The following is a 21,974-nucleotide window of genomic DNA, read 5'->3' as shown; positions in this document are numbered from 1 at the left end:
AGCAGTAAATGCGAAAAGAAAATGTTAGTCACAGCTGAAAGGCTCAACATAAACTACTTCCTAAAAGAATAGCTTAATTCTCGCATTCGTAGACATAAGGAAACCCTAATTAATAGGTAGGACACAACTTTTTTTTTACGGTCTTGAAGTGCGTTCTGTGTCGCAAATGCAGGAGCAAACGCACGTTTTGCCGTCCTCTCCTCCAAGCGCCGTTGTTGTCCAATCAGCCGACTTCGACTGGGCCACGGGTGCAGTAGAGGAACCCCCTTTTGAAGCGCTCACTACCGAGGCATACGCAAGCGGAGCTCCTCCCCTCCCCCCGGACACAGGGCTTGTTCGAGTCGGAGTCACGGACCAAGAAGGTGCTGGTCGAAGAATCTTTTTCAAGTTCGTGCTCCGCTTTCAGCCTAGACTGCTTGACTTGATAACGACTGAGGTCTGTACGTAGCCCGCCATAGAGAACAAATGTACTTACATGACCGTCGAAACGGCTGTTTTCGCCCACCGATTGAACGCGATGCGATTCAGTGGGACTGTATACCGTGACAAGCACTGGTCACAACAAGACACTAGGCTGTATTCTGAGACACCATTTGGTCCGCTTGGTCACGTAACAGTTTGCAGAGTGGCTGAAACCGTGACCTCTTCATTCATGAGGAAGCACTATAATATACAAAGCTCTTGTTCAAAGCGCTAACGCTTAATACTCTGGCAGCTTGGTTTTCAGAAGTAGTCGCGCGTTTTGCCTGTGTTAATTACTGAAGTAGGCATGCATCCTACCTTGTCTTTTATCCTTCGTGATTCTAATGCAAACCTCCAATCGCACTGTTGGTTCTAACTCTGATATACTTACAAAGTTAATTAGCTGTTATTATCTCGTTGACAAGCTCACTTTCATCACAATTCGCCTTTGATCTTATTTCCACCACCACTGGTATTATTATGACTCAAAAGGCACCTTTAAACATAAGAAGGAACATTTTTTTTTAAATCGGACGGGGGCTTTGCTCACACATCTTGTATATGATGTCGTAAACGAATTATCTAAGTGTGTACATCTGGCAGGAAAAAGCGCATCCATTCTGTCATTTATGCACATGTTTTCTACAAAACACCATCTGCATTCCTACTCTCTTTTTTTGCCATATAATCCCTGATCAATCCAGCTCAGCCATCCAGTTCGGTCCCGGAGAATGAACTGCTGAAAGACGGGGAGAGCAAACAGCCGCAAAACCGACGAGGACCCGAAACCCTCTTGCAGCTTCCCTCCTCCCCTACAGTTCCACTTGAGGGAAAAAGCGACAAGCAGGTCGCCCCGCAGTCTGCAGTAGACACCAGTCCCAGCAGAAAACGCAAGACTAACCGCCAGCGCACCTTGAATGCAATGTTCTGCCGCAACGTTCCGGGCCACATAGGCAGGTCGACCAGGGATGCCGAAGACGCCAGCCCATTATCTCCGAGCAAGCCGCCTTCTGGGTTGTTTCGCAGCTTAAGCGTCTTCGCCAGCCGAATTACTCGCAAGAGGATCCGTGACGCGCAGTTCCAGCAGGCCGACGTAGAGGGCGCACGTAGGCACAACGCCGGTGGTGCGTCATCCCCTCAGTCACAGCACAATGGAGGAGGACAACAACCCAACCTCGCCAATGAGAAAGCGGCGCCTGTTGGCACCGCCTCCGGTGGCTGGTTTCGGAGTTATTCGAAAGCGGGAACAGCTCTCGTGCCAAGACAGCCTGCTCGCTCCGCCCAAGATGAGTCCGCCCATTCGAATGTGGCACATGCTCTACCTGAGTTGCCTCTCGTTCCCTATGCTCAGGCCGTCGGTATGCCCACTGACGACGTAATTCATCCTGGCTCTGCTCCCGTCGAATTTGGAACTCATCTTGATCTCCAAAAGACGCTTCCTTCCGTTGTTACGGACTCAGACCCTCCTGTTTCCGTTGCGTTGGCATCCGGGGTGTCTGAACCCGTGCCCTCGAAACCGACTGGCGAAGAAACTAAGACCGGCCGTAGTGAACCGGAGAGCGTAACTAATCTGCCATGCGAAAAATTCGGTCTTGTAAAGTCTGATTTTGAAAGCCCCAACGATAAATCAGCGAACAATGTATCAAGGCAAGAAAGTGCAAAACCAGCCGATGGGGAGCGCCTCTGCCAAGCCACCGACATTGTTGAGCCTGCCTCAGCACGAGAAGGCGCGCGTGAGGAAGATGAAATAGAAGGCCAAGGTGTACATCAAGACGACAAAATTAGCAAATTCAAAACGAGTCATACTGAGGACAGGAGTGCAGCCAGCAGGAAAGAAAAACAATCTGAAAACGTGAGCAGGGGCTCCTTGGATAAGCCGTCTGAAAACCACCCTCCGAATTATGAAAGTAAAGGCACCGCAAAAGAGCATCCTCAAAGACTCGAACCTGTCTTCCTCGCAGGAGATGAGCGACCCATGAGCAAGAGTTCCGCGGCCGACCCGTCAAGGAACATGGGCCAGCAAGATGATGTGAAAGCTTCCGCCGGTTTTCCTCTCGAGGAGAAAGGCCCGTCGAACGAAGCGAAAAGTTACGGAGCTGCCCTTCCTGAAACAAAGCCTCAGCCAAGTGTCAAAGGAACTGAGGAGCCTGGCCTTTATTTGAGAGGTAAAGATCCTGGGCACAGAACGGAAAAAAGTCCGCGAAAAAGAAGCAAGGATTCTCAGGGCAAGCCGTCGCAGCACCACTCTTCACGCCGGAAGAGCACGGCCTCTGTAAGTGAGCGTAATGACGGATTCAAAGAAGTTCCCGGAGAAAAACAAGAGAACTGTTCGCGCAAAAGTTCAGCTGCAGACGTTTTAGCAAAGAAAGAGCGATCACTGGCAACGAAAGGCTCAGGGAGTGTGCCGAAAGAGAAGAAACACCAGACGCTTAAAGACAGTACTGACAAAGTCGTTCCAGTCAAAACAGAGCAGAAGTCAGGAGTAAAGGGAAGTGAAGAACCTAACCGTAACCAACCTGACGACGATCCAGAAAAAGGAAAGGGCAAAATATCTCGCAGAAGGAGCAAGGATTCATTGAATAATCAGCCCCACCCTCGCTCTCGACGTCGAAAGAGCAAAGCATCCATTGGTGACCCGGTTGAAGAGCTCCAAGCTGTTCCTACCGGAAAAGAAGCGCGCCATCCTCCTCAAAAGTGCTCAAAGGCCGACAGTCTCATTGGCAGTGTTGTCGGAGCGGCTGAAGAAGTAAACGCGAGAGAAGGTGAGAATCCTCGTGACACTCTGCGACGCGAGCACTTCGAGCGAGTTCTTCCACCCGTACACCCACAAGCATGCAAGACAGAAACAGCAGTGCCTGGGGCATCAGACTCAAAGCGCATGCACCACCAGAAAGACAAAATCCGCGGCAGCACCGACCGTGGCAGGCAGAAAACAGAGCTGGTCGTCAAAAGCCATACGAGCTTGCCGGACAAACACCTTAGGGACAAGCATCCGTCGGCGCAATTGGAGGCAAGCAAACCCGAAGCCACTGCGGCCGCGGAGGCTGAGTCAAGGCGCGGGCCCATCCGTGAGAGACAGCACGGCAGCCATGCCGATGGCAAAAGCAATGCCAGCCGCAGATCGAAGACTTCCGGGAAAAGCCGTCGCAGATCCGACGCTCCTGAAATCAAGGATCATGCTGCGGGAGCTACGAATGCTTCGAGCGCACATAACGGCGAGCAAAACCCAGCGGACAAAAGGTTGAGCAAAGAAGCTGTCTCTTCCAAGCATCCTGCCGAAACCAGACACATTCGAGAAAGCGCAAGCACCCGTAGAGGCGCGACGGCGTCTGAAACGGAAAAGCCGCTTCAATCAGCCCGACCGGCTTCATCTGAAGAAACCCGCAGCAGCCACGATTCCAAGCTGGGGCCACGTGCTGTGCAGTCAAAACAACAGCCACAGCAGGCTACCAGCAGCGCTACAGCGCCGAAGGCTGGTGCCCCAAATGACGCTGATACGACCACCACGATGGAGCTCAAGCGCAAACAATCCGTCGTGTCTTTTGGTGCGGACCTCTTGGCAGCAATAAAGCCCGAACCAGTGCCTTTGATGGTAAGTCAATCTGCGCGCTTTATTCTCTCTGGCAGAAGCGCTGAATCGACTGAGCATGTCTTGTCCCTATCGCAGTCTAGGGTTACGGTACACACGGAGGAAGCGGCTGTTCGACCCTCAAAGGTGCGGCGCCTGTCAACAATCCTGAAAACTTCCAGCTTGCCGACGACGGTACGTCGAAGGGGATCCTCAGTTGACTTTGGTGCGGCAAAGTTCACTATCATCAGGTATGTGTAAGTAGTTTGCACGTACTTTATCGTCTACGCATAAGGCGTTGAACAAAACGTCAATGAGGCAAGAAAAAATGAGACTTGCGTCATTTTGTGCTGTGAAAGGAAAAAGCCTAAAAGAGGTTAGAATGAAGCCGGATGGCGACGTGCATGGGAAGCTTAGTTTAGCATAGATTTTAGAAAAGTACGAACTCGATAACTGTCTCAGCCTGGTTGAAAACCTGTACCGGCAGGTGAGGGAATCGATTAAGTTTGCTGCGGCAGGCTGCGTCAACGGATGACGAAGTTTTGCTGCGCTCCTCACAGCCGTGTCAAGCGCCGAAGAAGCGAGACGAAGATGTGTCGATCAGCGGCTCGCCGAGTTACTGCCAACGCCGTGGAGTCTTCAAACTGCTGAAAACCAGTCTTTTCTTTTTTTTTCCTTCCCGTGTAGACTGCATTTTTATGAGAATGACAGCGCTGGTGCTGTCCAAGATGCCATTTTATAAAAGCACGAAGGGAAGCCAAGCTTGGTGCCCACGCGAGAAAAGTATGTGAACGAACGCAGTTCCACTAATATTCCAGGGCCTTCATTTTGCTTGCCGAAGCCGAAATGCGGCGATCGGGTGTCAACACATCATCATCATCATCATCATAATCATCATCATCATCATCATCATCATCATCATCATCATCATCATCATCAGCCAGCCATGGCCACCTTAACTGCGCGAACTTCTTTCTGCCGCCCGCTGCTACGCTCGCCTTCTCGGAATATTCATATAGGCGAGTGTAGCCAAGTACTACACCGGGGTGACCAAACTCTGTTCTGGCGAGGGTGTGCACTGTCGGTTCTGGTGACCGTGGTCAGGCCGCGTCCCAAGCCTGGTTATGAAATTCCAGCGACACTCAAAATATAGTGGGTATCGTCATCTGATCATGCTGCAGGGCAAAACTCTGTCGACTTTGGGCTCGAACCTCTCCAGCACAGGTGATATTGCGAATGATGGCATTTGGTTGCAGGTTTCCTTAAATATTCATTTCAAAAACACCATGTGTAACACCCTGAGCGCGCAAGCTGCACGCGCTAAATATTTGCAAACTATTTTTCCAAAGGTACAGCGGCGAGGACCAGCGCACGTATGGGCGCAGAGGGTCGTACAAGCTGGAATGTGTCTGCTGCGATTCGACACTGAGAAACAGCGACTTCATGTAATGACGGGTATGAAAGTAGCCCGCATTCAATAAGTTTCGGACCGTGCCGCACCATGCCGCGCTATAGTTACCGCATAAGTAACTAGAGTTTCGCACAGGACTGCCGAGCTGGCGCAGAAAGCATCCAAGTTATGCGGCAAAGCCGCAGAGCGAGAAAAGCTTTCCGAGTCTCTTACTCTGTATAAGATGGGACTGCCGAAGGTAATCGCAAGATGATTTCCCCTTCCGAGTTACGCCGTATTGCATTACCGCATAACTTGGATGCTTTCTGCGGCAACACGGCAGAGCTACACACAAATCTAGGTACTTATACAGTAATTATATGTGCACTGTATACGTGGGCGCCACCTGACTATGCACTCCTGGTGTCGAGATCGGCGCGCCGATCTCGGGCACGGTCCGGAACTTGGAGAGGATCATGTGTCCCCGACAGCACCTATTATGTCGCCAATACATGCGTGCTGTCGGAATACATGTTGTCTTCCATGGTAAAAGAGTTCAGGCGCCCCAAATTTTTCGCAAAAAATCGCCTCAAAACACTTTCGCGCACAACTCTGCTCGTGCGGTGGGCAGGACTTCGAAGGTTCGTGGCAACACTTTACGTTTATGGAAGCGGTTCAACAAGATTCTGCTCAACCCAGAGCTTCTAATCGACTGCAGTTAGAGATAAAAAGCGTGACAAATGAGCGCTGCACTTCCGAACCGCATGGACTTTAGGCCAGACGTTTATGTTAGCCAACGGGCGCCGCTGTCATTCTCCAGCCCTGTGCAGAAGCACGCCGGCGCTCCTCTGCCCCGTCGTCATTCCATTTCCAGCCGTGTCTCCACCGGCAGCCTGTCGTCCCTGGGTGGTGGCAGCGAGGGGTGGGGCTCCAACCGAGCTCCCATCACTCTGCGTCGCATGACGCGCAGCCGGAGTTACGGCTTCGAGGACACCACCTCGCGTCCTTCACTCGTCGGTGAGGAGCTCCTCTTGCAGCCTTTGGGCCGCAGCACTGCCTCCCCTTGGAACGTATACTTTGTAACGTTTCGTCTCGTTTGGCCGTTTGCCATTGGTTGATGCTGCCGTGGGGGGTTGAATTCACGCTGGCCGTAGCAGAAACACATTGAAGACACCACTTGCTCGGTGAACGCACCCCATGCCCATGGTACACTGGCGGAGCGGTGACGAGGACGACGAATGACAGAGCACGACAACGCGTTTGACACTCCTGACGTGCTATATTGGAGCTAATAGCGTCATGCTAAATAAACTATGCGGTAATTGTGTGAGGAGTTCGTGGAGCATGGAGCTTGTGTCTCGGCCGGACTGGATACAGTGCTAGTGTAGGGTGGCTAGCGGTTGGTCTAATTTGCTGCGGCAATCGATGTCTCAGCCTTCATTTGCTTAATGTTGTAGTAAGGGGAAAGTGCCCATGCGAAACTTGCCGTACGATGACTTTACGTGGCAGGACTGTGACAGCAGAACCGGCGCTACTATAGGCCACAGGACCACGCTGCTTTTAAACACAAAAAGTTGACTTCACTGATGCGAAACCCAGCGCGACAACACAACATATGTTACCTTTTATATCACGAGGCGAGCGACGTTCAGTACCAGCGAGAGAAAAGAGAAGGCTGAATTCACTCTGCACTGAGGATAGCAGGAGCCGAATAGGAGTGTCATCGAAGACATGACTGCTCTTCAATCGGGCCGACACTGCTATGGCCAAGGCTAACCAAGTGCCAGATAATACAGTTCAAACGCTTGACGTCGCCATAGAATGGTACATTGGTTATTAGTATGGAAATATTACATGTTTTGCCCTTGATTTTGCAGCAGTTGTAATTACTTACGTGCCTGTTATCATCACCCATTCCACTCCACTGGTGTGCATCTAAGCTCTCTTCTTGCAGCATTTTAATGTCGCTCACATAGACGAACTGAAAGTGCTGTTTCTAGGTGACACGGTTGCTGTCCACGATGCTACGTGGCATATCCTTGCGGACATTAAATATGCAATAGCATTTGGATTGATTTGGAAATATATTTATTATGGTGCACATTATTAACAAAGAAACCTCGGCACACCACAAACTCGAAATCTTTCTTCGCTTTCAGGCAGCCAGTTAGGAAGCCAAGGACCTTCATTTCTGAAAAAGAAGAAGGCCAACAGGTGAGAGATTAGGCGCTCAAAAGATCCTGGGCATGGAGCATCAGAACGCGCTCGTCGTGAAGTTAGTTCGAAGCTAGCCAAGTACTCCAGGTAGAAGGGGTGGGTTAAAGGGTGTTCGGAGGGTTACTGGGCACTGAAAGAGACAGCGCTGCAGATTGGCGTAAGGTGAAGGGCAGTTGGGGCAGGAAGGGTCAGCCGTTATGCGAAAGAGGTGCCGGTGAGCCGAGGGGAGACTGGTGTTGGTGGGAAGTTTGCTGAGAATGAGTCTTGGCGACGCTGAGTCGGGGGTGGGGTTTGAGGAATGTAAAAGGAGTCATGGGGATGAGTGTACTGTGCCCTGATGATGCGTTTGTAGTGCAGAGCCTCGTCACAGGTCGGAGGGCTTGACCAGGGGATCGCAGCCGCCCGGATAAGGGTATCGCGGGCGAGCTTGTGGATCAGTTCATTGCCTCCGATCCCAGCATGGTCAGGGGTCCACCTAACTGCGACCGTGGCGGGCAGATGGTATGAAGGTCTTCAGCGAGGTCATCGTGATGGTCTGCGGGGGCTGTGTGATTTTGAAGGGAGCAAATGGCATCCATGGAATCCATGTATACTGTTTATATACTTATGTGGGGGGTAACTGAATCAATGAGATGATGGCGTTGCACAACGGAGAGAATTTCTTGGGAGGGAGGGTAGCGATAGAAGATTGACGGATGCTTCGAACGAACTGTGCTAGTTCCACAGCGCCACATATCGGCATTATTCTCAAGACCCGAAGACTATGACCTGTGATTGCGCAACTAGCGAGTGGATTTCGAACGCACCGCTAAGCTCGCGGAGGACATTCTGCGGCTATATATAGACAGCAGAACCTACCGGCGCAAGCCGACAAATGCTTAGCCTGCGTGGTTGACGCGTACGCGCGCGAGGGCAACGCTCAGGGCAAACGTTGTCCTCGTGTTCGTAGCTTCATCTTCTCAGCTGAAATAAAGTTCTACCATATATGCCACGTTTGCGTTTACTATCCCACAGTTATGGCGTGAAATGTTTCTCGGCAGTTCACTTGTCCTGTTGGGAACTTAACGGCTTCACACAATCACGCCATTCAAGTCCTTAAGGTCCGCTTAAAAACAAACTTTCTTGAAAATGTCGTTGAGATATAGCAAGTTGTCGGCAGCAGCAGCAGCCTGACTATACGCCCGCTGCAGGACAAAGGCCTCTCCCGTGTCTCTCCAATTAACCCTGTCCTCTGCCAGCTGCACCCATTATTAGAACAATGCGTGAATGTGCGCCATTAACTCGGCATTCTGACTTAGTTTATGTAGATTTATCTATGAAGCAGAGTACAAGGCCGCTAGATTTATTTCGCGTTCTTAATTGCTTTGAAGCACTCACTGCATTCTAAAGAACTTGCCTTCAAAGCGACTGTCTGTGTTTCTGTTCCTCTTTTTTTCGCTTACTGAATAATGGGGGCCCTTCATTTCCTCTTATAATTCATTGGCTTCCTATATTTCTCCTCGGACTGACCACATGTGCGAAGTTCGTCCTATGTTTTTAAGAATACAGAGCACCAAAACTTCCCATTGCTATATCCCTTCCAAGAATGGTATTAGCTACCTGACTGCACATGCACTCGCACTACTACTACTACTACTGCCGATTTTTGCAATTCTTTGATCGAAATAATTTTCTCTGAAACGGCACCGCAAACTTGCTCATTCTTTAATCTGTACCTCACCCTTTAAATAACAATCTTGCCGTGTAACATTGGCACCAAATTTGTCACTCGCTTTCCGACCTTCTGCACACGTGCTTAACACAGTTCTGCCATACATGGACGCAGTGCCCGCACCGACATCCATAACGCATTCCTGCTCGGTTCGTCGCTGATGACGGTGCTCGGCAACATCTGCAGCTTCCACTCCGTTGGCAACAAGGCGGTCCTGAAAGCAGCTTCGCGCGCGTAAGTCTGGGGATATCGTGAGTTCATGTTCGACACTGCAGTATCTCGCTACCTCGTGAACCATGCACTGTACACCAAATTACAGAAAAGACAATACAGCATTGATGCCAACGTTGTAATTAAGGTGTATACGTGCATACTAAAAGTTCGTAAACATTTTGCCAACACCTCGTAAAACATGTAGTGCACACCAAATTAAACAGCAAAGACAATACCGCGTTGATGTCACAAAGTTGCAATGAAGAGGATTAAAGATGGCCGCTGCTCAGTCGGTCGAGAGGTGTAACGTGCATGCAAACATTTTGTAAACATTTTGGTAACATTTCGTAAAATTCTGTAAGCACTTAGTAAACATATAGTAAACATTCTGACATTTTTTGAACATCTGTAAACACTTAGTAAACATCTTGTAAACATTTTTCCCTGTAAACACTTAGTAAACATATATAAACATTTTTCCAACATTCTGTAAACATCTGTAAACACTTAGTAAACATTTAGTAAATATTTAGCAAGCATTCTACCAGCATTTTTCATGAGCCAAAGGATCGCGCAATTATCCCCGATATTAGACAAGGCTTACATACGTGCCACTGTGCACATGAGAGGTGTAAAGATTAGCATTTAACATCTTCAAAGAAATTTTTCTGACAACCCGTGGACACCCAGATGAAAAAAACGGCAGAATGGCGCCCATATTACGACTAAATTATCTGTATTGTTGTAACGGTATATTTTTCTGCAGTGTTGTAGTATTTGCCTGTAGTATTAATGTGTACTACTTTTCTGTAATACGAAAAAATCGTTGCTTCTACAAAAATTTCTGTTACAAGTTCATGGCCAAAAATACTGCAAAAAATCTTTTGTACAATTTACAACAAACACGTCCCTTTCCACACCAGCTTGCTCTCTAAGGAAAAAATGCAATAGTAGACTTATCGAGTGGTTACATTCCTAAAAGAAAAAAATATCACGAGAAAGCTGTAATTTTTTTAACTAGTCTGCCAGCACAACAGTGAGATATTACCAACCTTGTGTCTGGCGCATGATATAGCCTCAGCTGCTTATGCGCCATTAAACCCAACACACACACGCCCACACACGCCGCGCACGCACGCACGCACACACTCACACACACAAATCTTAAGTGACAACAGAAAGTTTTCTCTGTTTCGATTGGGAAATAACTAAGCATTCCAGTAATTCGTAACAAGACGAACATATTGCTTGCTCGGAGCAGCGCCGTGACTTTTTTTTTTCGGCACACTGAATAACCTCCCTGCACAAAATTTTGTTCTACACTTGACTCTAAGCATGAGAACAACGGCAAACCTGAGGCACTTTTGCTTGCAGGGCTGAAACTGCGAATCAGTCCATGGGCAGCTTCACCTGGGCGATCGTGACGATGCCCGGAGCTCTTATGGCGCTGTTCATGTGCACCGTGGTCATCTGGCTAATCTACATCAGGCCCCAGTAAGCGGCCTCCTTGTGTCACTTCGCGTGTGCGACCTAAAGTGATCTTGCCAATCAGTGGAATACATGTAGAGCTATATGAGCGAAAAGCGGGCTAGAAGCAGTGTGACTGAAAGCTGGCTTCCATCCTGATATACAAAACATAACAGGGAGGCGGCAGAGGAGGGAATACGATCATAGTTTTCGTTCGACTTAAATTTGATGAGTTGCTGAGCAGACAAGGATGGGGAAATGAGGGGCTAGTTATAACAAACACATGAAGGAAGCCAACAGTCACCGTAACTAGGGAAAGCATAAGGGAATGGTTTTTTTAATTTGTGGTGTTGATCAGTCGGAAATTAGGAGAGAAATAAATTAATGGCTGAAAGGTAATTGATGAAAAAGTAGAAGAAAAAGAAGCACACGGCGCCGGTGGGATCCAAACCCACTACCTCCTATTTTCGCATACGGTGCGCTACGAACTGAGCCACGGCAGTGGCGGTCCAATCTTCTACTTTGGTCGATAATTATTTTTCATCTAACCTATCCTTGAGAGTGTTCACTAGCGCCCGCATCGTCCAAATCGGTGGACGTAGTACGTCCTATATATTGCCGCGAGTGTCACGTGGAGCATGATTGAACGAGGAGGGCTGGAGCTGTGCGACAACCTCCTTATGCTACCTATGGCATCAAGACTTCCAGAAACGATGTCCCACTTAAGCTCTTGAGCAGACAATGGAGGGTAAAAGAGGGTCTCGTTATGATAACAAAACCTTGATGAATTGCATCGTTCATTTCGTTACTCCCTAAGTATTCTCCCTGTGGGGCAGAATGAAGGCTAACGAAAAGGGTTTAACTTAAATTGAGGACAACGCAGCCAGATATGGAAAGGAAAATGATAGGTGTAACGTTAAGAGACAGGAAGAGAGTATAGTGGGTCAGTTTACGAACGCGGGTTTATTACATCCCATTCGAAATCAAGAGGAAGAAATGGGCTTGGGCAGGACATGTATAATTCGAAGGCGAGGTAACCGAACATCGCTAAAGAAAACTGTCTGGCTTCCAAGAGAAGGCAAGCGTAGCAGGGGGCGGCAGAAAGTTAGGCGCGGGTGGATGAGACAGAGAAGTTTCTGCGGGCATAAGGTGGCTGCAGCTGGCACAGGGCAGTGTTAATTGGAGAGATATGGGAGATAACTTCGTCCTGCAGTGAGCGTAGTCAGGCTGATTATGATTAAGTGTGCAACAGAACAGAACAGGGCGCCAGTTGTTCCACACAGTTGAACAAAGGATTAGCTAGACATGTCAAGTCCGATGACTTCACTGAATATCTTCACTCATACTGAGTCTTAAAAGTCCTCCATAGTTTTATGGTTTTTTCTCGCGCAGTGAACCGGACCCACTATCGTCCGAGAATCTTGCCGTCATGACAAGTGCTCAATTGAAGGCCGCGAGTCCGGTCAGACGAAGGTGGGGATTATTTGTTTTTCGCCCTCCATTAGTTGTTACTGATCAAACTCTGACTAGCTCACGTGTTACATGTACACTTTGAACTCTATAAATGCAACCAGCTTCAAAATATCGTCGCGGAACTAAGCCGTTTGAGTATAGAACATAATTTATAATTGCGGAATGGTTTCATTTCCGCTGAAATAGTAGTATGGTGTCCTGGCTAAACAGGAATTATCTGAAGGCAAATGGCTTCGGCAGTGCATTTTTGATGCGCGGGTTGAGCGCTGACTCTGTCTTAAGGCCACCCAAGACCAAGAAGAACGCAAAGTTAACAAGAGCCCGTGGCTCATTGAGCCTTTGCACTATGCATTCATCATACCACTAGGAACCGAAACGTTCCATATGCATCTACAACAGAGTCAACAGTCTTTACGTTATTCGCAAAATTTTAACTTCTGGAGTTTCCAAGAAAACTGCGTGTAATCATAGAAGAAAAATTGTTCCCTGCGTCGAGGAAAAACAACGCAACGAGTACGGGACAGGAGCTAGAAGACGACATATGCAGCGCGCTCCTCGCGCCTGAATGTCATTTACGCAGATGAATGAAATATATGCTTTGTAAAGAACGTGCTTATTCTCCGAGGCTGTGTACAACTATGTATATCAGGACCCATTGCAGTTTATTCACTTATAAGGAGTGGGGTGGTTTAGTTTGATCCGCCCTATAATCGTAGAAATGTCAGTTTCTGTGGTGATGGTCCTGAGAGTGATCTCTTTTGTGCATTAGCGCATCAAGTGTCCGATCATAACTGCACAGCAGTTTTAACCACCAGTTGTCGCCAGTTGTCTCTTCACTGACAGAAATGAGAGCAAATCAGTTAAAGGTCTGTAACATTATTTGTCGCTAGTCTTGTAGCACAGGGCTCTATAGCGTTGTAGTAAGTCTTCGCAAAATCTGTCTGCTCGGCTGTTCCAACTTAACACACCTGAGAGATTTAGAGTTTCGTGACGTCACTGTTAGCTTCATGTTTCTCAGTTCAAAACTGCCATGGCGCTTTTCACTCAGCTGAACAGTTTATAACAGTTGCAGTTTGTGAAAACTGCCTCCTCTTGTTCACTGAAATTCTCATTGACCCTCTTCCTCTTCGCAGAGGCATAGAGTGTGCCTACGCCGCGTACTTGGCCATCTTCAGCCTGTCGTACGTTCCTTCGCTAGTGCTCGGCCTGGAACCACGGTAAGGTCTCTATATCGAGTGTTCGGAAATTCCGGGGAAGGGGGGGGGGGCGTTTACGGCATCAGAATCACAGCACGTCCAGGGATGCACTTGAACTTCCAAAACTTGTCAATGTGGCACACATGGCTGGCGTTTCTCTCCTCTCGGCTTCACTTTATAATTGCCTGCATTCGCGTGGGGTAATCGAGAAGGCGTATGAGGAGTGTATTTTGACACTGCTGTGGATATGGAATGTCGCGGACCGGACGCTCGGCTAAAAAATACACTGCCCATGTTAAATCGCCACATCGGCGTGCTCAAGTAAATTCTGTTAGCTAGAACATCTGCAAAGTAAAGCGACCATACTGCGCCAAATGTATATATCAAAGGAAGGAAAATTACACACGTGGCGATTGTGCGCGGATAAAGTGACCTTCTTACCCCCGTGACTTCGGTATATTTCTTTGCTTCACGTACAGCATAGAGAAGTACATGCTTCCGGTCCACCATCAGCTTTGATCAACTACAGTCGAACATCGTTATAACGAAACAGTTTATAATGAAGTATTGCATATAACGAAGGAATGATGATTCCCCTTGGAAGCTCGGTGAAAACGGGCTGCAACGAGGCTACGGCTACAACGAAGTAATCGCAGGGTCACTTCAGCTTAGCTATAACGCGATTCAACTGTACTTCATAACACTATTCACACGCGTGGGAAATTTGAAGTATTCCATTGATTAGTTTTGCACGCTCCTGGCAGAGCAGTTATTGTAGGGATGATCACGGTTCTTAAACCCATGTTACTGAAGATTAATGTGGTAAGCCAAGTAGAGAGAATTGTGGGAGGGTGATCGGCGATTCATCGCAAGGACACAGCATCTGGCCGGATAGAATACGAGCCAGATGCCCTTGCGAACGTGCAGGATCACGCTGGTGGTCGCGCTGGCTTCGATGATTCTTGTGACCAGCTCGCTGACGTCCTGCCTGCGAGCTGCCTTCGAGTTCATCCGGAATATCTGGCAGATGCTTCCCTGGGGCGTCCTCTTGCTCCTCGGGGCGACACACGTCGCGTCGGAGGTGGTGCAGGTACGCTGTGCGTTGCCCATAACGCTCGCAGTACAGAGACATTTCAGGGCATTCCTCCGCGTGTCGTCATAGCGCACAACATTCTCCGTAAAGTGTGTTCATGAAAATAAAAATTAATGTAGGTCGACTTCTAGGGCGCTGTAAACTTCTTGTTAGGTTGAGAAACGAGGATATGTGGGAGCGCTAAGCTGATATCAAATACAGCTTGCATAAATAAAATTTGGGCTCAGTCCAACTCACGTCTTAGTGGGTGTCCCTTCGGCGAATGGTGTGGCCTGTCTCCTCAGATAGAGAGAGAGAAAAAAACTTTGTCTTTAAACAAATTCGAGGAGGTTTTAACCTCCAGGATCCCTCGGGACCTGGCGGCTGCCTGGGCTTGACTGATGACTTCTTTTTGATCACCTGGGTCCGAGCTGAGCATCCTAGCCTCCCATATTTCTTCATTTCTAATGGTCCCTGAATTGTTTTCGAAGTGTGTTCATGTCCATATCATGTCATCATGTTTACCTGTCCCTTGCTAAGTTTGCATTTACCGTCGTATTGCCCCGAGTACCATTTGCTTAATACGTGCAGATTCGGGCACGTGCCTCTCTGTAACCGCCTCCAAATTGCTATCTCCTTTTTGCTGAGCTTGTGATCAGCTTCCGAGTATAGCTCCCGGTTTAGTGTATTGTACTGAACTATATCCTTGTATACTATCAGCCTGTCTGTGTCAAAGTTGTGTGTGTGTGTGTGTGTGTGTGTGTGTGTGTGTGTGTGTGTGTGTGTGTGTGTGTGTGTGTGTGTGTGTGTGTGTGCGCGTGCGCGTGCGTGCGTGCGTGCGTGCGTGCGTGCGTGCGTGTGTGTGTGTGTGTGTGTGTGTGTGTGTGTGCGTGTGTGTGTGTGTGTGTGTGTGTGTGTGTGTTACGAGAAAGTAGGTTGCGTTGGCTCCGCAACCTATATATATATATATATATACACACCACGACTTTTTCTTGTCCCCGGTTCTACGCAGGTGCACACCCTTCTGATCGAGGCGTTCAGTATGGTGCCCACGTCGTTTTGGGAGGAACGAACCCTGCTCGAGGTGCAGACCCTGCTGGCCTTTGCCGCGTCAATCATGGCCGAAGCAACGGACAAGCAAGTGCTCCTCGAGATTATGATGCCCGTGGTCGTGCACATTGTGAGTTTACGTCGTCACGCCTCCTTGTGGTGAAAGTGAATACCCCTGCGACGGGTGTTGAAACTGTGCGAGTCCCTCTACATCTCGGTCCTTTCAAGCCTTCATTCGGAGTTCACCAGCAGTGTCCAAAGTGTGCGAGAAAACTTGCACTCAATTAGAAGAATATTCCCCTTACGATGCCCTTATGCTTTTCTAGGAAGCAGTGCTACCGCCGGTGCGCTAACCCAGGCATACAGAAAAGCATTCCAGATCTGCTTTTTATGAAGGAATAGGTGAAGGTATCCTTTCCTAACCTTTCCTGGTCCTTAATAGTAACGTAGTGGATTCCAAGAGAACAGGAGGTGGCAGAAAGTTAGGTGGGCGGATGGGATTATGAAGTTTGCGGGGATAGGGTGGCCGCAGCTGACAAGGTCAAATGGAAAGACATGGGAGAGGCCTTTGCTCTGCAGTGGACGTAGTCAGGCTGATGGTGACGATTCTTCCTAAACCAACGCCATAGCTTCGCTTTGTCGTGTAGCGATTGACGTGCTGGCTTTAGGAAAATTGATATGTACCTTACGCACTGCTAATCAGCCGTCTACGGTCCTCCGTTGTCTGTGAACACAACAATGAAGGGAAAAAATTGTGCCTTTTCGTAAGTCTGCAATGTTATCTCTGGCGATCGAATCTGGCTCTGATGATGCTTAACAGTCTGTTTTACGAGTAGACTTGTCACAGGCTTTTCAGTCGCATAATAGACCTGTTTTTATCCTGCCCAAACGGGTTTATCTATTATGAAGGAGCAAGTTCCTGGCGATAGTCTGCAGTGTTGAAAACTACCACTGGTTTTCATAGTATCGATTCTCCTTGTAAATCAAACTCACTTTTAACAACTTGGTTTGTTAGTTAATGTCTTAGCACGCGCTGTTCCAAATGCGCGTACCAGGAGGCGAGCCTAAGCAACCAAGCCTCTCACTGTCAACAAGAAGCGCTTATGTGACTTTCGTTTTTCATAATCTGACGTCAGAAAGTTGAAGCATTGCGTCGCTCTCTTCCATTGGCCATGTTTCATCCTGTGTAGTGTGCTAGCTGTACACTAGCGTGTTCGGATGTTGCTACATGAAGCCATTTTCTGCGCTTGCCTTCGTCACCTTCTCTGCCGTGTAGTCCGAGATGAAGCAAATGTACCCAGCCTACTACGCCATCCCGGTGCTCGTGGGCGCCTCGAGTAACGTCATCATGCCTTCTTCGGTGCCCACGGCTCTCCTGCACGATCTGTCGCGGGTGCCCTTCTGGAAGCTGGTGGGTACAGCGGCTCTCCCTTACCCTTCGGGATTTCCTGAGAATGACGAACCAGCAGGAATCTAAATTCTTGAAAACTAAAACAAAAAATTGACAAGACGCTTTCGACGGGTTAACGCGAGATTCAACGACAGCTGCTAAGGTATTTATAGTTTACGATATGTTGTGGTACACAGTATGAGAGCGACCTCACGTCTGTATAGTTCTAGGGCGCTCATTTCAGTTTTCCACACATAGGTGTCGTCTCCAGTTCGCCGCTCTAGAACCCAACCTGACAGGTAAATCTGTCAAAATGTTTAGTTTTCAGCCGCTCTAGAAGCGCAGCGGTGCCGATCATCCTCTCCTCGGGCGGAGCGTTTCGCAGCAGCTGCCGTCTCGCCATACCCTCCCTCTTCCTCCTACGGTAACCACGTTCCGGATGGTTGCCACGGTACGCCTTCTCACAAAGTCGCCATACCCTCCTCCTTATAGGATAACTACACTCCGGTGGGTTCCCATGGCAACCACGTACCGGTTGCGCCTTCTCACGCTCTCGCCATATATGCCCTCCTCCTTCCACAGAAACCACCTTCCGGTCGGTCCCCTTGTTAACCACCCTCTGGCTACGCACTATCGCCATAAAGCCTTCTTCCATGGTAACTCTCCTTGTCCTTCCAGGGTAACTACTCTCCGTTTGCTTTCCGTAGCAGCCAGCGACCGCTTTTTTTCCACAGTAACCATCCTCCGGTTGGGAATTCCTTCGCTCTCCCGATTACCTCTTCCTAACACGGTAACCACCCTCCGGATAGTTCCTGTTCTACTTCGACATATCGTTAAAAATAACAGCTGACGCTGAATCTCACGTTACACAGTGGTTATAATCGTCCTTTGAATTTATTAGTGCGCTGGCACATTTGGCCATTCTCCGCATACAGCCGTTGCCTGTGTCTGTCTGTCTGTGTCCGTCCGTCCGTCCGTCCGTCCGTCCGTCCGTCCGTCCGTCCGTCCGTCTGTCTGTCTGTCTGTCTGTCTGTCTTTCTGTGCGTCCGTCCGTCCGTCTGTCTGTCTGTCTGTCTGTCTGTCTGTCTGTCTGTCTGTCTGTCTGTCCGTCCGTCCGTCCGTCCGTCCGTCCGTCCGTCCGTCCGTCCGTCCGTCCGTCCGTCCGTCCGTCCGTCCGTCCGTCCGACACAGCCCTCCAACAACCCTATGCCGCCAGCTGCGTATATATGTGTCCACTGGCTGGAAGAAATCGTACATAGTTTGGTTACACAGGCTCGGCTCTGTCCACGCAGCTACGGGTCGTGCACCTGGTCCTTAATGCTCCCTGCAGGGCTGAAGAGAGGGGCCGTGTTTCGTTCACTAGTGTAAAAGCTGTGAGCGCATCGATATTATAATGCGCTACCAGCCCTTCTGCACGCGAAACAATTATTTAACGTTTTGTGATATTGCGGAAAAAGAAAACGAACGGGAAGTGAAACTAAAAAAAGTGACAGTCACTCACGCTTCGACTCTCCCATCCTCTTGACTTCGCTGAGAACGCAGTGCAGATAACGCACATTATTAAAGGGACCATAAAATGATGTTTATTGAGGTTAGGAAGAGCGCACCAGCGATCGGTGTTCTATCGATTGTCACCGCGCTGCAAAAACCTTTAAGCTAGCTTCATTAGCACGGAAGATATTGGCGATTAAAAATGATGCTCCTCTTCTCCCCCTTAACACATGCACGCCGACGCGCCAGAAAAATAATGGTCGGGACTGCACCCTCTGCGCCCCCTCTGCGTAACCCATCTAGACCCATCCCACCCACGTCAATTAGCCACGGCCAACGAGAAGGTTCACCCAGATTGCCCACAGACGTCATCGGAGTAGGGACGGCTAAGAACGCGGGGTGACGTGTCTCCCTAATCGCTTGCGAGCTACTGCGAGCATCATTTTTTTTTAATTATTTGTAAGTCATAGGTTCTACGCAGACATTTGAAATTTGATTAGAGCGCTCACAAGTACCACCTCTACGATTTGCTGCACTAAAATATGACCATCAAGATCATTTCAAGGTCACTTTAACCAGCTCTGTTGAACATGCTGTGGAAATGGGAATTAGGCACAATATCTGTCTAACAAACCTCTGAGAATAAAACACATTCGCAGATTGGCAATTCTACCTGTTTACAACATAGTCGCTGATAGTGAATTATTTTCTACTGCATGCACCGGTACTGATAACGATGTTGTTCCTTTGCTTCCATACGCGAGCCTTCCTATGTATTTCGGAGGAAATCGTTCGACCAAGTCAGCTCCACTACTATGCGGTTTTCTTATCCTGTTTTCCCACTGCCTTACGGGCGCGTAAATCCTAGCAGACTCGTTCACATTTTTCGCTAAGATCGCCATCAACGTCGCCTCCTCTGTCTTCTTCCTGCTGCACTCAGCTCCTGCTGGGGCTGCTCTTCAAGATCGTCGTCATGGGCATGGTGATCGTGACCGTCAACGTGACGGACAGGGTGGGCCTCCTGGGCAGCGATGCCCCCCACGACTGAACCATCTATCTGCCGACCTACCGGGAAGGGGCAGTACCGTGTTCAGTTTTTTTCTTTTGCTTTACCATAGTTTCAGCTGCTTTTTGTCGGATATGTTATTTCTTCTTTTCCATTCCAATTTTTCAACGAGACGATTTCTTTCAAGAATCTCTATTCCCTTGCCGCAATAATACGGCGCACCAGGTAGGACAAAAAGAGTATATCTCCAGTCCAGGTTCAACTTGACCCAGCACCGATGCAATATGTGTGGCAAGCACTCCAACGACAATGCAGCCGGATTACAAGCGTGCGCCTTGCATTGTACTTTTATCTGCGTATAGCGTGTGGTGCACTATGTACTAATGTGATATAGCCACTGATGTGCGGCGGTAAGTGATGTTTGCGCTGAGCAGTGTTTTGCACGAGAAGGGCCGCATGTTAGGATCAAAAGTGCGTGGGTGTGTGTTACCATTTTCCGATGCACATTGCGCTTTCTATCTTCTGTCTACGTATAATAACTGCCAATGCCCGATTAGTTATGTCAAGTTTTTCTATACCATCGCAATTTCGCAGCAAAAAGGCACAAATGGAGCGGGAAAATACAAAAGGAAATCTGCTCTCGCGTGACTTCGCAACTATCATCTAGTCCATAGTTTTGGGGAGTGCAAAATGACTTGAACGTCCTTTGTGTTTCTGCACACTGAATAAAAACATCTGTTTTATTGTGCTCACTACTGCCTGAATCTTATTTGTCATATCCACGCCGAAGAGCCGTTGGAGCACATAATTTTCTGCAAACGAAACATGAAATCATTACGGAAAAGGCGAGCTAGAACACGCAAACGCTGACGAACATATTGGGGAATGGTGCGAACATGACGTACCGTCTTTACCAGTAACCAGGTTACATGGTTTCGTTATTGCTCGTACAGGAGAGTCCTTTCAGTTTCGCTAAAGACCAAAGGCTCTTGCAAGGTACGGACAAGGGTTCTCTTCGCCTTACAGTGAGCTATATGGTATTAGGGGTGGCACACTTGCTTCGCTATACGACTTGGGAGCAAATCATGCTTCTTGGTTAGTTTTTGGCAAAGACGTGTACTAGTAAAGAAATCTTGACACCTCCAAGGTATTGTGCAGCCATCGATGGCGGCTCTAAAAATTCTTGCTTTGCTCATATAGGGTTCACCACCACCTGCTTCATTTTGTTTTATCATTGAGGGACATGGCCTACGTCTGCACAGCTTTTCCTGTGCTGGCACTAGTCTTCAATGAGTGCATTTGCTTCAGTTCGGCTGGCAATTTCTTCTTTGGCTTTGTGGTATTATGTATACACCACGCTTTCTTCATATTCGACGAATCTTTCAACGAGTCTAACTCTGCAGACCTTTGGCATCTCTTCATGGTGCTCCAGAGGGACTAACAACAAGTCTAAACCTCTACTTTGCAGGACGAAGTTACAGGTAAACTGGTCGATTTTTGTAGCATGCCAGTTCGCGGAAACGTCAGAGCGTGGTTCCTAACCGTCGCCGTCATCGTCAGCCTAGTTTCGTCCACTGCATGCAGCACGAAGTCCACTGCCACTTACCATCAATTTGCACCTTCCTGTGCCACCTGCGATGCCCTACACCCACAAATTCCTTAATGTCATCCCCCCAACCGAATTATTGCCGTACCTACGTATTTACAGCGAGAGCTGTATAACTTACGGTTTATGAGCAGTGTCCCCGAGCAAAGCTTCGGGGAAGCCGGTACACGGCGTACAGGTGCATGACGTCGCCGTCAGCTGGTCTAACGTCACCTTGAAGATCTACAGCTACCACTCAACTTCTCCAGACCTCTCGGCCGCCAATGGCGATCCGCCAGCCCTCAAGTCCTAAAGGCTGGTCACATGCAAGCGGCTGGGCGAACTCGGTGATTGAGCGGCGCGTCGTGGCGAGAAATTTCCAACTTACTGGAACTTCGTCGCTCTGGCCGCTCGAGCCGCCGCGACAGCTCGAGGCAGGTTTTCGTGCCGCGGTGGCAGGAATAGCGAGAGTTTTTGCTTGCATGTGAGACAGGCTTAACAGATGAAGGTCGAGCTCGAAATGAGAACGTTGCAAACAGCAGTGGGAGGAGGCGGAAGCCAGGGGTACATGTGTCTCGCTCTCCTGCTTTTTGCTATACGTACCAGGGTGCTTAGTTTCGCGTTTTTGTCTTTGTAGTCCCGTTTATACAGTTCACCTGAGTCAGGAAATCGACTTTTTTGGC

At 48.8% G+C, this 21,974-nt stretch overlaps 1 protein-coding gene across 1 annotated transcript; it reads left to right on the top strand.

Annotated features, from left to right (window-relative positions):
* Positions 1-9,476: 9,476 nt before the first annotated feature.
* Positions 9,477-19,768, top strand: LOC144118541 (uncharacterized). The gene is made up of 8 exons (XM_077651458.1): positions 9,477-9,582; positions 10,936-11,055; positions 12,421-12,501; positions 13,635-13,718; positions 14,625-14,787; positions 15,782-15,949; positions 17,096-17,230; positions 19,641-19,768. Exons 1-8 carry the CDS (start codon positions 9,509-9,511, stop codon positions 19,746-19,748), a joined length of 933 nt encoding a protein of 310 aa, XP_077507584.1. The 5' UTR covers positions 9,477-9,508; the 3' UTR covers positions 19,749-19,768.
* Positions 19,769-21,974: the final 2,206 nt, after the last annotated feature.

Source organism: Amblyomma americanum, chromosome 2, assembly GCF_052857255.1.
Source record: "Amblyomma americanum isolate KBUSLIRL-KWMA chromosome 2, ASM5285725v1, whole genome shotgun sequence".
Lineage (NCBI taxonomy): Eukaryota > Metazoa > Arthropoda > Arachnida > Ixodida > Ixodidae > Amblyomma > Amblyomma americanum.
Note: the sequence above shows the minus strand (reverse complement) of the source record. Positions and strands in the feature narration are given on the sequence as shown.

What these genes read in the sequence shown, in the direction of transcription:
- LOC144118541 (XM_077651458.1), top strand. Translation starts at nt 9,509, where the DNA reads ATGACGGTGCTCGGCAACATCTGCAGCTTCCACTCCGTTGGCAACAAG. An exon ending in CTGAAAGCAGCTTCGCGCGC is followed by an intron (nt 9,583 to 10,935) that starts GTAAGTCTGGGG and finishes TTTTGCTTGCAG; the next exon opens with GGCTGAAACTGCGAATCAGT. An exon ending in GTGCTCGGCCTGGAACCACG is followed by an intron (nt 13,719 to 14,624) that starts GTAAGGTCTCTA and finishes GCGAACGTGCAG; the next exon opens with GATCACGCTGGTGGTCGCGC.